General features: G+C 44.1%; 1 protein-coding gene across 8 annotated transcripts in view; it reads left to right on the top strand.

Annotated features, from left to right (window-relative positions):
* EVL (Enah/Vasp-like) overlaps window positions 1-13,547 on the top strand; it is a 211,449-nt gene that overhangs the window by 104,423 nt on the left and 93,479 nt on the right. The window contains exon 1 of one of the 8 annotated variants that reach the window (XM_075926576.2): window positions 7,308-7,480. The exons of the other annotated variants lie outside the window; for them this stretch is intronic. Coding sequence (XP_075782691.2) covers window positions 7,470-7,480 — 11 coding nt within the window. The 5' untranslated portion in view covers window positions 7,308-7,469. Of the gene's footprint in view, window positions 1-7,307; window positions 7,481-13,547 lie in introns of those variants that run through there. 8 annotated transcript variants of the gene reach the window in all.

The following is a 13,547-nucleotide window of genomic DNA, read 5'->3' as shown; positions in this document are numbered from 1 at the left end:
ATTATACATGTCATCCAAAAATCATGCATGCCTTGCTCATGCACCTTTCTTTCAAAAGGAGCACAAATACAGTACCTCGTCCACCTTATAATAGTATCCCTCAGTTAATATATTCTGTAGGTGTGATGGTAAAAAGGGTCCAGTGATATTTACACCACTGCAGTTAAGGGCTGGCTCTTCCATGCAATAAATTCTGATCTTCCTGCAGAGATCTAAACCAACTGTTTTAGCCCTGTGTTTATTTAGCACTCAGTCCTTGTTGGGTCCCTATACACCCATGGTGTCCAGCCAGTTCTGAAAGGGTAGCCGTTATAGTGGCTACTGCTATAGCAAATTAGCTAACCTCAACTAGCCACACTCAACTGGCTAAATAGCCACATGTGGCTCGCGGCTAGCATGTTGGACACCATGGCCATAAATCTGCATTCCTGTTTGTACTTTGTCCCAAGATGATATATTCTTCAACAAACTCGTTTTCTAGTCCAAACCTATCAAGGCATTTTAGCACCACTGGGAGTCAGCAGTGGGTTTTATTCCATGGGCTGTCACTACAGTGTGACTGTGGACAAATTACTTAAGGCCTGTTTTTGTTGTTGCTAATGGGTTTTTTTGTTTGCTTGTTTGTTGTTTGTATGAGGAACTGAACACCTACAACTTCAGCTGAAGTTAGCTTGGCACCTTGGAAAATCACACTTTCCAAGTGTAGCTATGGTCAGAAAAAACTGCTTTCCATTACTCAATGGACCCAGTGACTATGTATATTAAGAGACAAAACTGTTTATTTTTAGCAGGAAATTAAATGAAGACTCTTTCCCTCTAATCCCAGGCACTGGCAGATGGCTTAAAATAACTTTGCTGGGAACCAGGCCTTGCCTGTAGGATGAGAGAGATGGAAAAAAGGTGGTTTAGAGCCATCTTTGTTCCAGTCCCCTCCTGGCTTATATTGAGTTCAGCATAGGCACTTTGGTGACTTTGGCACAGTTGTTTTGTGATTTGGGTCACTAATTAATTTAGAGACACATTTTTGAACCATGCCCCTTTTCCCCCTAGAACATACAGTGGAATGCAGTTCATGCAGTGACAGATTTTATAGCAATGATATGAACTATGTTTACTTTTGAGGAGCTTCTACTTGTTTCTAAATTGAATAAATGTTCTTAAATTTTTGACCAACAGGATTTTCAGTTTAGACCAGGGCTGGGCAAATTATGATCTGTGGGCCCAACAAGCCATGGGCTCCGGCCTGCGAGAGATCCAGCAGGCTGTCTGCCTACCCCACCCCTCAGTGAGGCCAGCTGCTGCAGGGCCATGTGTTTCTGTGAATGTTGTTGTTGTTGTTCGTCCATCGTATTCGAAGAGGACCTTGACATCTAACGGGTTGTGGACTGTCCACGGTGTGTCCGCAAATGGCTGATAAGGCTGATACGGGCACGGAATGTTCTGCCACATGTCGGGCAGACGTGTGGGCACCACTGTTGCAGCTTTTGCAACTCTGGCTTTACGGAGTGCTCGCTTCTCTTGTGCTATGGTTGTCCTTCTGGCTTCAGATGTTTGACAGCCTTGGTAGATCAGCGTGTGCCATGTCGATCGGTCTTGTGCCAGGGTCTCCCAGGAGGTGGTGTCAATATCCAGGGACTTGAGAGAGGCTTTAAGCGTATCTTTGTATCGCTTCTTTTGTCCCCCGTGCGATTGCTTCCCTTGAAACAGCTCACCATAGAAGAGCTGTTTAGGGATGCGATGATCTGGCATCCTTGCAACATGGCCTGCCCAGCGTGTCTGGGCTTTCATCAGCAGGGTGTAAACTGACGGCAGGCTTGCTCTAGGAAGGACTTCTGTGTCTGGCACCTTATCCTGCCACCGGATCCTCAGAAGTCTGTGGAGGCAAATCGTGTGGAAGTGGTTCAGTTGCCTAGCGTGCCTCCTGTATACAGTCCAAGTCTCACTGGCGTACATCAGGGTAGTTAACACTACTGCTCGATAGACTTTAAGCTTTGTAGCAAGGCTTATTCCACGGTGGTCCCACACTTTGGTCAGCAGTCTGCCGAATGCAGAGCTTGCCTTGGCGACTCTGCAGTTGACCTCGATGTCAATTGTCACTGCACGGGAGAGGGTGCTGCCAAGATATGTAAATTGGTCCACTGCTTGCAGCTTTTGTCCCTTCACTGTGATGGTGGGCTCTTGATGTTGAGCTTTCGGAGCTGGCTGGTGCATCACTTCGGTTTTCTTTGTGTTGATGAGAAGGCTGAAGTTGTCGCATGCTGCTGCGAATTTGTCCATGCTGGCTTGCATTTCCTGCTCTGATCCAGCATTCAGGGCGCAGTCGTCAGCAAAAAGGAGGTCTCGTAGCAGTCTCCTTTATCTTGGTGACAGCCTGGAGTCTTCGCAGGTTAAACAGTTTCCCATCGGTCCTATATCTCAGTCTGATTCCCAAGGAACTGTTCTGGAAGGCGTCTGACAGCATGGCTGAAAACATTATGCTGAACAGGGTCGGTGCCAGCACGCACCCTTGCTTGATGCCGTTTGTGATGGGAAAGGCCTCTGAAGCTTCTCCATCGTCCAGAACACGAGCCGTCATGCCGTCGTGGAACTGACGTACCATCAGGATGAATCTGTCAGGGCACCCAAACTTCGACATGATGCGCCACAGACCTTTGCGACTGACAGTGTCAAAAGCCTTGGTGAGATCCACAAAGATGGTGTACAGTTCACGATTCTGCTCTTGACACTTCTCTTGGAGCTGTCGGGCTGCGAAGATCATATCCACTGTGCCTCGCTCTTTGCGGAAGCCGCACTGTGTCTCGGGTAATAAACCCTGTTCCAGGTGGTCAATCAGGCGATTCAGCAACACTCGTGCAAGGATCTTACCTGCGATGGAAAGCAGTGATATTCCTCTATGATTATCGCAAACTTGTCGATTTCCTTTCCTCTTGTAGAGGTGTACGATGGACGCGTCTTTCAGTTCCTGAGGAATAGATCCTTGATTCCAGAAGGACTGGATCAGCTGAGTGAGTTTGTCGACAAGCACTGCACCACCACCCTTATAGACTTCCGCTGGGATCGCATCAGATCCTGGGGCCTTGCCACTGGACAGCTGGCTGATGGCCTGTAAAGTTTCAGTCTCTGATGGTGAGACATCCAGGCTGTGGTTGATATCCGCCTGGGGCATTCTATCAATCGCCTCGTTATTGATGGAAGATGAGCGGTTCAGTACGGATTGGAAGTGCTCAGCCCAACGCTGTAAAATCAGAGTCTTCTCAGTAATGAGAGTTGTACCATCTGAGTCCAGTAGAGGGGAACTCCCTGAGGGCTGAGGTCCGTACAAGGATCTAAAGACTTCGTAGAACTGTTTGGCATCGTTTCTATCAGCAAACTTCTGGATTTCATCTGCTTTGGCACTCAACCAGGAGTCCTGCGAAGCTTGCTCTGTGCAATCCTGCGAATGTTGTTGAAGGCATTTTTCTTAGCTGTTGACGACGGGTCATTCTGATGAGCACGGTGAAGGCGATGCTTTGCGAATACTGTGAATACTGAGAGCCTGAAGGGAGGGGGCAAAGGCTTCTCACGCTGTCCTTGCCCCCAATAGCTTCCATTGGCCAGTTTCTGGCCAATAGCAGCTGCCTATTTGCAGGACAGGCAACATGTGAAGTGCCCCTCCCTTCATATCCCCTGGGCTCACATGGCCCCTGTAGCTGCTGTGAGCAGTACAGGGGCATGGAAGGCAGGGACCCTGATTAAGGAACTTGCTGGGCAGCTGGCTGGGAGCCACCCAGATAAGGTCTCCCAGCCAGAGCCTGCCTCTGGCACCCAAGTCCCTCCTTCTCCCAACTCTCTATCCCCTCCTGCACTCCTACCCTATGTAACTCAAACCTTATCTTCCCAGACACTGCATCCCCTCCTATGCCCCTCCTCAAGTCAAAACCCCCTCCCAGACCTGGCACCCTAATCTGCTATCCCGGGTCACAGCCCAAAACCCTGAATTCCCCCCCCCCCCACACACACACACACTCCTGCCCCAGGTCATAAACCCCTCCCAGACCCTGTAATCCAGGGATGGACAAAGGGGCCTCCGTGGTCTGGATCTGGCCCACCAAGCCCTTTGATCCAGCCCATGGCCACTCTGCTGCTTTCCTGCCTCCAGGTCAATAGAGAGCTGGGGATGGGGGAGCGCACGAAGTCTCCTCTCCCCCAGGGTGCGCAGCACCAGAGGCACCAGGCATTTTTTAATACATTTAAAAGGCAGAGCTGCAGTGGGGTTAGCTCCTGGGAGCTAACACCGCTGCAGCTCTGCAGTTCCCCTTTATCAGCTAATCAAGCAGTCGATGGAAATTCCATCAATTACTCAATTAGCTGATTACCCACTTTTAAAACCCTACCGTTGGCTGTGGAGCTCTATTCCCAGCCAATGGGAGTTGTGGGAAGTGGCGCGGATTGGGCATCGCTTCCCACAGCTCCCACTGGCCAGGAACAGCAATCTGCAGCCAATAGGGGCTGCAATCACCAGTACTTGTGGAGGTGCAGGTAAATACAGCAGGAGCAGCCCACCGGAGACTACCCCTAGCAGACTGGATCCAGCCCGTGGGCCAGTATTTGTCCTCCCCAGCCTTACCAAGTTTATAACCCAGACATTGCAGCATTGTGCTAGTATAATGCATGAGAATCAGAAAATGAAACTCAATAGACATTGACTGAAAATAAATGTGAAACTGTAAATTATTTTAATTGTTCTGTTGGCTAACGTGCAGAAAATAATCAAAATAAATGGCGAAAAAGAACAGCTATATTCTATACATGTTCTTACGGCAGCGAATAAGAGCCAGGGAAGCATTATTGTGCTAGGCACTGTACAAACACAGAATAGTATATGGCCCATTCCCTGAAGAGCTTACAGTTTAAATATATAAGATGGGCACCGGGTGGGGAAGGGATAGAACACACAAGCAAAGTGAACAATGCGATGACATCATGTTGCTATTTTGGCAGGGCAGGTTTACTTAAGAGGGGAACAATTTAAGGTAAAGAGACAGGAGGAGAAAGGGATAAGAAGATAGGAAGCACAGTGAAGTGAATATGAGGTGAAGAGACTGAAAAAGATGGGAGAGAGCAGATTGCAGCAAACCGCCAATGAGGTCAGATCAAAGAAAGTCCAATAAAAAATGTGGGTGTAATAATCTGTTATTAGAGACACGGGTTGGGCCATAAAAACCACACTTCATATACTACACTCTTCATATACTAATCTAGTTGTACAAGTGTCCTTTGCTGAACTTGGTGACAGAAACACCTGCTGCAGTGAGGCATTTATACACAGAAGCTTAGTCTATACTTGAAATTGAACAACAAAAACATTTGTGTTCACGGATGCTTAAAAAAAACCTCTCCCTGGCCCCACCCCAAATGACAAAAGTTTTGCTGGGGCAAGTGTAAATGGTGCTTTATCAGCAGGAATGCTCTTCAGCCAACAAAGCGAAAGCTAGCTCCAATGAGTGAAAGTTTTTTGTCAGCAAAAGTGCTGAGAAACAGCATTTACAGCACATGTGCTGACTTCTAGTGACCAGGCTTTGTTGACACAGCCTTGTCAATAAAAGCTGTGTAGTGTAGACATATCCTAAGTAGCTGATATCTCATGCTATGCTGACTTGGTTGTTTAAATCTATCTGTCCCTGCTGTGCCAGCTATGAAATTGCTAATGTATTTGTTGCACACCTTAGGCAGCTGAGTGGACTGGAACAACTCTGCTGGGGACCCAGGGCTAGTAGATCTTGTGGGAGCCCCCTAAGTTCTGAGGTAGGGCCAAAAATGAGGGGTTCAATGTGAGGGAGGGGGCTGCTGGGGAGCAGGGTTTGGGTGTGGGCAGGAGGTAGAGTGCAGAAGTTGGTTGGGGGTGCAAATCTGGCCAGGAGTTAGGGTGCAAAAGTAGGGTGAGGGAGGGGGTCTGAGCAGGAGATGAAGTGCAGGAGCAGGGTGGGGGTACAGAGACTGAGTGGGAGAAAGATTGCAGGAGGGGACAGGGGATTGGAGCACTTAACTGTAGCAGCTCCTGCGGGGTGGGGGACGGGTAGTGATGCCGCATGGACCTGTGCTTGCAGGCACTGCCCCTCTCCGCTCCCATTTGCTGCAGACTCCAAAGTGCTGCATTCCACAGTCACCCTCCATGTACTGTTCGTACTCATGTTGGTTACATACTGACATAGTGATAATGCCAAGGATGTCTGCTGTGTTCCCTATGAGCTTTAAAGCCCTTTGGAGCAGTACAGTTTGTAGTCATGATTTATAAAGTTACCCTGACACAGTGCCAGAATTATCCAGAAGAGGGGGAAAGCTGATCAGAATATGTAGGCAAGGTAAAGTTTAGTTTTATGAGGCTGTGTCTGTGTAGAGCAGGGGAATAATTCATTAGCAATATGACCCTATGGGTTGTGCATATCTTGCAGGAATTGCTCTGTGAGTCTATCATGGAATTTGAAATTTTGCAGTTGGCTGAGACACATCTCCTGATGTTTTACTGCAATCACAATTTGGGACAGTTCAACTGTTTTTTAAAATCAGTTCTGTGATATCAAGACAAAATAAATTATAATAAAATGAAAACGTCATGAAATAGCTCATTCTTTATTGTCATCTAGAAGCACTTTTGTTTCTTTGCTCTTGTCACTCCCAAAAGTCAGCTTCATTTTTTAAAAGTTTCTGGAGTGTTACCTGGGATAGTACTTATATCAGGACAGATTCTCTGCTGCTTTTTGCAGGAGGGAAAAGGAAGAGGTGGCTGACTCCAATCTTTGCCCTCTCTGAATTCTGAGCTGGCTGAGGGCCTCCTTGGTTCCTAGTGCAACTTAGACCATCCTAGGTTACCCACCCAGCACTAAATAAGTACTATTCAACATGAATAAGAGTGCTTTGATTATAGACTCTTTGGAGCAGATAAGGTCCACCAGTACAAATGGTGACTTTCCTTGCCTTCACTGATGGTTAGCACTTACATTCTCAGTGCTGACATTAGAGGCAGCCCTCAGTATAGACAAGGTCTCTGTGTTTTGTACAAAACCAAGCACACTGACTGTGTTGACAAATGATAGTAATTCTGTTGTCACTGAACCCATGTCATGAAAAACTAATTAAATGCTTTAAATATCAACTATCAGTGAAACAAATGGCAGTTGATCTGATCCTAATCTGTTTTCTTGGTCTTGGATTATTTCTTCTTTTCATCTTTTTATATTGAACAAGATTTATTTATTTCTCTCTCTCTTTTTTTTTTTAAACCAAGTGTTATTTCCTGCTCTCTTTTTTTGGTAAAGCTTCCGTTTTCCTGTTTGGTTATAACTTTATGCATAGACAGTCATGCTGCATTACTGCCAAGTTTATGTTCCTCTCCATAAATTGGAGGAACAGAATTATCTGATTTAGCACAAATTACGTGTGACAGATTGATAATACATTGTTCCTGAATCTTTTCCTAAATTCTTTCCTCAATGGCAAGCTGGTAAGTACCTGGGGATTCTACTGTGAATATATAAGGATGTTGTTGAACAAAACTCATAATGGTATAATATAAAGAATAGCATGTCCTATTTAACAACACAAAAGGGTTGTGTTTCAGTTACGAATGAATAATTCAATTTTTGTGGTAATAATTGCTTTGATTTAGCTTCCAGTACTGTACTTGATTCACTGGGCCAAATTCATCTCTGGTGCAAGTAAAATTATTTCAGTGGAGTTATCAGAGATTCATTTGTCCCATTGAGAACAGTGGAAATCAGAGGTTCCCATTGAAGGATCGAGACCATATATAGTTTGTTGTGTTATGTTTCCTTATTTATGTGTCTGTGTCCTCATTAGTAGTGTTATGTTTGTAATTTGCATATGTTTGAACTTTTGAAAACCTTTTGTTTAAAATGTTCTACTAAAACATACTCAAGTGGCTTGAGAGTGTTTGAAAGCATTAGTTGGTGTCTACAAATCTGCATTTTCCGTTCACTGTGGTTTCTGATGGTGCATGTTGTCTCAGTATTTTCCAAAATACTTGTTCTTATTTCTGTAAAAAGGGAAGTAGTTCACATTAGTGTAATGGCCTGATCTCATATGTCTTATATCCTAGCATGTGTAATGGACTAATTGAGTCTGTCGGTTTTTCCTCTGCATTTACCATATTCATACATACTTCTCAAAACTTGGTGTATGTAGTGGAGGTTGTTTGCAAGATGGCTTGTAGGACGCTATAAAATGCCACACTTTATTACAGGAAGAAACAGTGAGTGGATTAAAGTGTTAATAGATTAGGAAACTGCTGTAGAAGGCGAAGGAGCATACATTGCTTAAAAAGCTTGAAGGTCAAGGGAAAGCTTCCGGTTTGGAGTGTGGCATGTTCTTTTCTATGTGACTGTTTTGATAGGAATGGTGTTTTTTAATCTTCAAATTGCTGAGTATGAAATGCCTTTTGTACAACAGCTGTTTATTTTTTAAGATGCTGAGCTGACATGTTTCCAAGTGGAGTTTGCCTTGAAACACTTTTCCCTTAAATTAATTGTTCTATTTCGCAAGAATGTATCAGTACAGGAAACAGAGGAGTTGAAATGAATCCACCATTTAGTACCCAAAATCTTCGCAGTACAAACTCACTGTGGGGGTCAGAGTCTGCTGTCAGTTTCATTGGTATAATACAGAACAACTCCATCAGCCCTGATCTGATTCTCTAGGGACTGGCAACTCATAGGTCATTTATGTGTAGGTACCAGACACTTATCAAATCAGAATTCTCTGTTCATTCACACAAGGGGCACAACAGGATAGAATTGGTAGGAGATTACTATCAGACCTCCATGAATCAAATGTTATTCCATGGTGTCTCTTTATATATGTTATTCTTCCATCCCTGGTTATCTGTAATTTGCTGCATCAAAACACTTTGGGTATGTCTACACTGCACAGAAATTTCAGAAGTATCCCAAAATAGCTATCTCCGTCTGTTGCAGCAGCCCATTATTTCAAAATAGATTTAACAGGCAACTTATTCCGACATCCCAGTAACTCTCATTCCATGAGGGTTAGTGGCACTTCAGAATAGCAAGTTATTTCGTAATACACTGGAAATTGGCGCTATTTCAAAATACACTGGAAATTGCGTAGCTTATTTCGAACTAAGGGTGCTATGTAGACACACCCTTATACATGACAGTGAGATTCACAAATGTGAGCCTTTCTTATTGAGCATGGCTACACAATCTGAATTTTCACATTGAAGTAACTAATCCCCCGAAGTCCTGCCTTATCAGGACTGGACTCTCAAGAGGAAAACGTGGATTCTCTGTGACTTTTCTCTTCTTTGGTGTCCAATTCACAAGTCTGGGATGTATGTGCTCACACAATGCAGTTGCTGAATGTAGTGTGGTAAAGATTGCTGTAATTTTTGTTAGTGTATCTTTGGATTTACAATATTTTATAAAGACATTGGAGTTTTACCAAAGAAACAATTTAAGGCCCAGGCTTTGAATGGCTATAGGCAGGTGCACAGTATGAATGGATACTCCCCCTTTGACAGCTCATCCAAGGCCCAGCCACATTTATAGTTCCTCCAAGCATATCAAAGGAGGTGGAGAGGAGCCTGGTGCATGGCTTCCCTTCTGTGCACAAGACTTCAGAATGCATTAGAGAAGGGAGAATAAAAGGTGGCATCACCTGAGCAGATCCTTCTATGCATTGTGTGATGGACAGGGGATAGGAGACTGCGTTTCCCTCACTGAGCAGCCCTTTAGTCGGGCCAGTGGCTAAATACAACAGTTTTGATCAAGGGAGTTTTCTACTTTTTCTACTGCTGCTCTAATGCAGGGGTAGAGTCCAGCTTCACTTGGTTTCTGGTGGAGGATCTTCCAGAAGTGATACTGACTTCAGATGGGAGCTACGGTAGACTCTATGGTAGGAAAGATTAATGACCTAGCCAGTCACATGTGTCAAGATGCCAGATGTGGAAAGTGTTTTCTTGTAGTAACTTGACTGAATGCTTTTTCACACTGTAGTTTCTAAAGGCTACCAGTATTTTAAGCTCCATTTGAATAGGTAGTTTGGCTAAAAACTGCAAATAGAGTGCCATTCCATTTCTTTAAATCTTAAATATAATTAAAGAAACATTTTCCCCACCCTAATCATTACTTCATTTGGTGTGATGAAAATAATTGAAATAATTCTTTTTAGCAGATTAGTCCATTACTTTGCAGCTCACCGCTTGTGCTGCAGGAAAGTGGTCTGCAGCTTTGTGTCTTTTTTAACCTTTGAGGTTAATGTTCTTATATCAAGCTAATCATACTTCTTGTTATATACGATTTCTTATGCATGTAGGTTTTTTAAAGCTAATGTTGGCTGAAGTATATCTGCATGTTAAGCTAGCCATTTCTTGCACGGCAGGTTTAACCACATAAATGTGACTTCCTGTAAGAAGTGTGATATGTTAAAAACATATTATAGGGGGTTTTTGTAATGTTTCATTATGAAGTGGATTTGTTGCAGGTAGAACAAGTCCTTGATCAAGCAAATAACTTCTGATATCAATAACAATCAGATTGGTGAGAAGAAAAGTAGTTCAAACCTGGATGGAATTATGTAGTTCTAGTGTTCTTAGACTGGATATCTGGGCTTTATCTCCCCTGTGTACCAGTTAGCATGACAGCTCCAGCTGGGTTTGGCACCTGAGAGTACAAACCGTATGACATGAAAACAAAAAGGTTAGGAAAAAGTTCACTAACTAGCAGTTTGCAACTTCAAAGAACTTTACCAGTGGCACCTTAGTTAATGAAAATAACTAAGGATATGTCTACACTAGCCCCCTCATTCGAACTAGGGAAGCTAATGTAGGCATTCGAAATTGCAAATGAAGCCCGGGATTTAAATATCCCGGGCTTCATTTGCATCTTCCCGGGCACCGCCATTTTTAAATCCCCCTTAATCCGAACTCCGTGCCCGCAGATACACGCGGCACGGAGTAGGTCGTTCGAATTAGGATCCACGAGGAGTAACGGTAGTTCGAATTAGAGATCCTAATGTGAACGACCTACTCCATGCCACGTGTAGCTGCGGGCACAGAGTTCGGACTAAGGGACATTTAAAAATGGCGGCTCCCGGGAAGATGCAAATGAAGCCCGGGATATTTAAATCCTGGGCTTCATTTGCAACTTCGAATGCCTACATTAGCCTCCCTAGTTTGAACTAGGGGGCAAGTGTAGACATACCCTAAGTGATCACTAGATTCCTCATTTTAAAAAGAGTGAGGCATATTCTCTGCTTTTGTGAAATGTCAAGTCAGTGGAGTTACAACCATTCCCACCAGCTGAGGATCTGCCTCAGGAAACCGAGATAGTTTCGGGTAAAGGTGAGAGCCAGTATGGACTTCCATGGTACTGCTCACATGCTCTAGTACTATAGTTACAGGGTCCCTGTAATCTTTTGTGGGAATGAGTTCCATGGTCCAATAAAGGCTGTGATAAGTTGTCATGGTAACAGAGCAAGCTGTGCTGTAACTCCTTTTAATCCTCAAGTGCACATCTCCTGGGTGGGCTTATGTGGTCCTAGTGTTCTTAGTCTGGATATCTGGGCTCCATCCCCCCTGTGAACCAGTTAGTATGACAGCCCCCAACTGGGTTTGGCACCTCAGAGCCTCTGAGCAGTTGCTGATTAAAGTGACTCAAAAACAACTTTTAAAAGCCAGAGATTGTTTATTTACCCAGAAGTACACAGCAAGCAGATAAAGGGGCTAAAACAACAGAAGGCCTCTCCACCTGGTCTTACCTAACTGTATTCTTTGCTCTCAAGCTCTACTAAGTTCCACTCAGTCCTGCTTCTGAGCTTGGAGAGAAGGACACCCCTGCAGCATTCTCTCATTGTCTCTGAGAAAGAGGCAGCTCCAGCCGCTGCTGCCTACTCATCTCTCTTCCTTTCTATGCAGGTGTCTTAAATGGTATAGGGCTCCTTTGATCTCACCTTCCAGCCTGGGAAAAGTACCCCTGCTATCCTAGTTGGAGCCCAGCAGATGAGCTTTTTCCATTTTGTAGCTTAATGACAGTTCCCTCATGATACCTTATCTCTCCCATCCTTTCATTTCCTTTTTGTTTCCCTTTAACAGCCTCCTTCATTGCCACGCAATCATTCAGTAAAATATCTCACAGGTACATTGAAGTGCAGCTGATATTCATAAAAAATAATAGATACTGCCCTCAATCTCCACATAAGCATTTTATATTCTTTCTTTACATATCTTTGGTAACATTTACAGTGAGTATTGTTCTAACTGCTGCTATTGAGGATATGGTCCATTAGAAAGGGCACTGAACTGGAAGTCAAGAGATATGGGTTGTGATTATTATTAGTTGTCTTCCTTATGATAGTTTTTAGGAGCCAAGGAGGAACAAGGCTCCATTGTGCTAGACACTGTACAAACAAAGAATAAGAGACGGAAGAGCTTACCACCTAAGGGCTTGTCTTCTCTGCAGTATTAACTCAAGGAAATTCAAGTGTTGCCTCTAACTCAACTGTCAGGTTACTACCCATTCTTTATTTCTTTATCTTTTATTTCTTTGATTTGTCCCTTAAGGTGAAATGTATTAAAACCAATAAGTACCATTTTAAACCTTAATTTGAAGCCTATAATAACTGCATTGTATGTCTATGGGCAGTAGAAATATTCACTTAAGAGAAATATACATTTCAAGAGAAAGTGCTTCCCTAAAACGTCCCTTACAATAAAGCATTCTTTTATTTTTACAATGGTTTTCTTTATTTTCATCCGATAAAGGTGCTTATGTTATTGCCATTCACAGTTCTCTCCCTCAAGTTAGGTGGTGCTTTAAACTCAAGGTAGCTGGCCCCAGAAGAGGTTGGGGTTGCTGCTCCCATGTGACTGATAGTTGAGCTAGTAATGCAATGGGAATTCAAGCTTCTCTGTGCTGTTAATTCAATCATTCAGTGCAGCTGCTCTCCCTTAAGTGTCAGAGATCTGACCATGGGCAATTGGTATAGTGATTGGATCAAGAGCTGGTAGCCAGGAATAGGAGCCCAGGATCATATAGCTCAGCGATTCCCAACCTTTTTCCAGATGGAGACCCATTTTGACAATTCAGGAAGACTCGGTGACCCAAGGCAATTGAAAAACAGGGGAAGGAGGAGAGGCAGAGCCACCTGGGGAGACACTTGGCAACCCTGTTGAAATGTAATGGCGACCCATATTTGGGTCCCGACCCATAGGTTGGGAAACCCTGATATAGCTGGAGTCGGAGACCAGATGCCAGAGCCAAGTGTCAGGGCTGAAGTCTAAGCTGATGTTTAAAGACAGGTCACTTGGAGTATGGCAAGGTAGTGGAACAGCTGGGTGAGGGCAGGAGTGGAGCTGGAATGAGCCTAGGAACAAGTAGATGCAGTAGCAAATGCAACCATGGGCAGCTTGTGCAGCCACTCAGGAGAGATTAAAATGCCACCCAGTTGATTAGCAGAGCACCCACAGCTAGGTTTTTTGTTTCTACTAGTGAGTGGTTCATATGTGTACTTGTCTCTGTACACATAACATTTAG

The sequence above is a fragment of the Pelodiscus sinensis genome, chromosome 5 (assembly GCF_052426305.1).
Source record: "Pelodiscus sinensis isolate ZL-2025 chromosome 5, ASM5242630v1, whole genome shotgun sequence".
Classification (NCBI taxonomy): domain Eukaryota; kingdom Metazoa; phylum Chordata; order Testudines; family Trionychidae; genus Pelodiscus; species Pelodiscus sinensis.
This window is presented reverse-complemented; position numbering and strand designations above follow the sequence as displayed.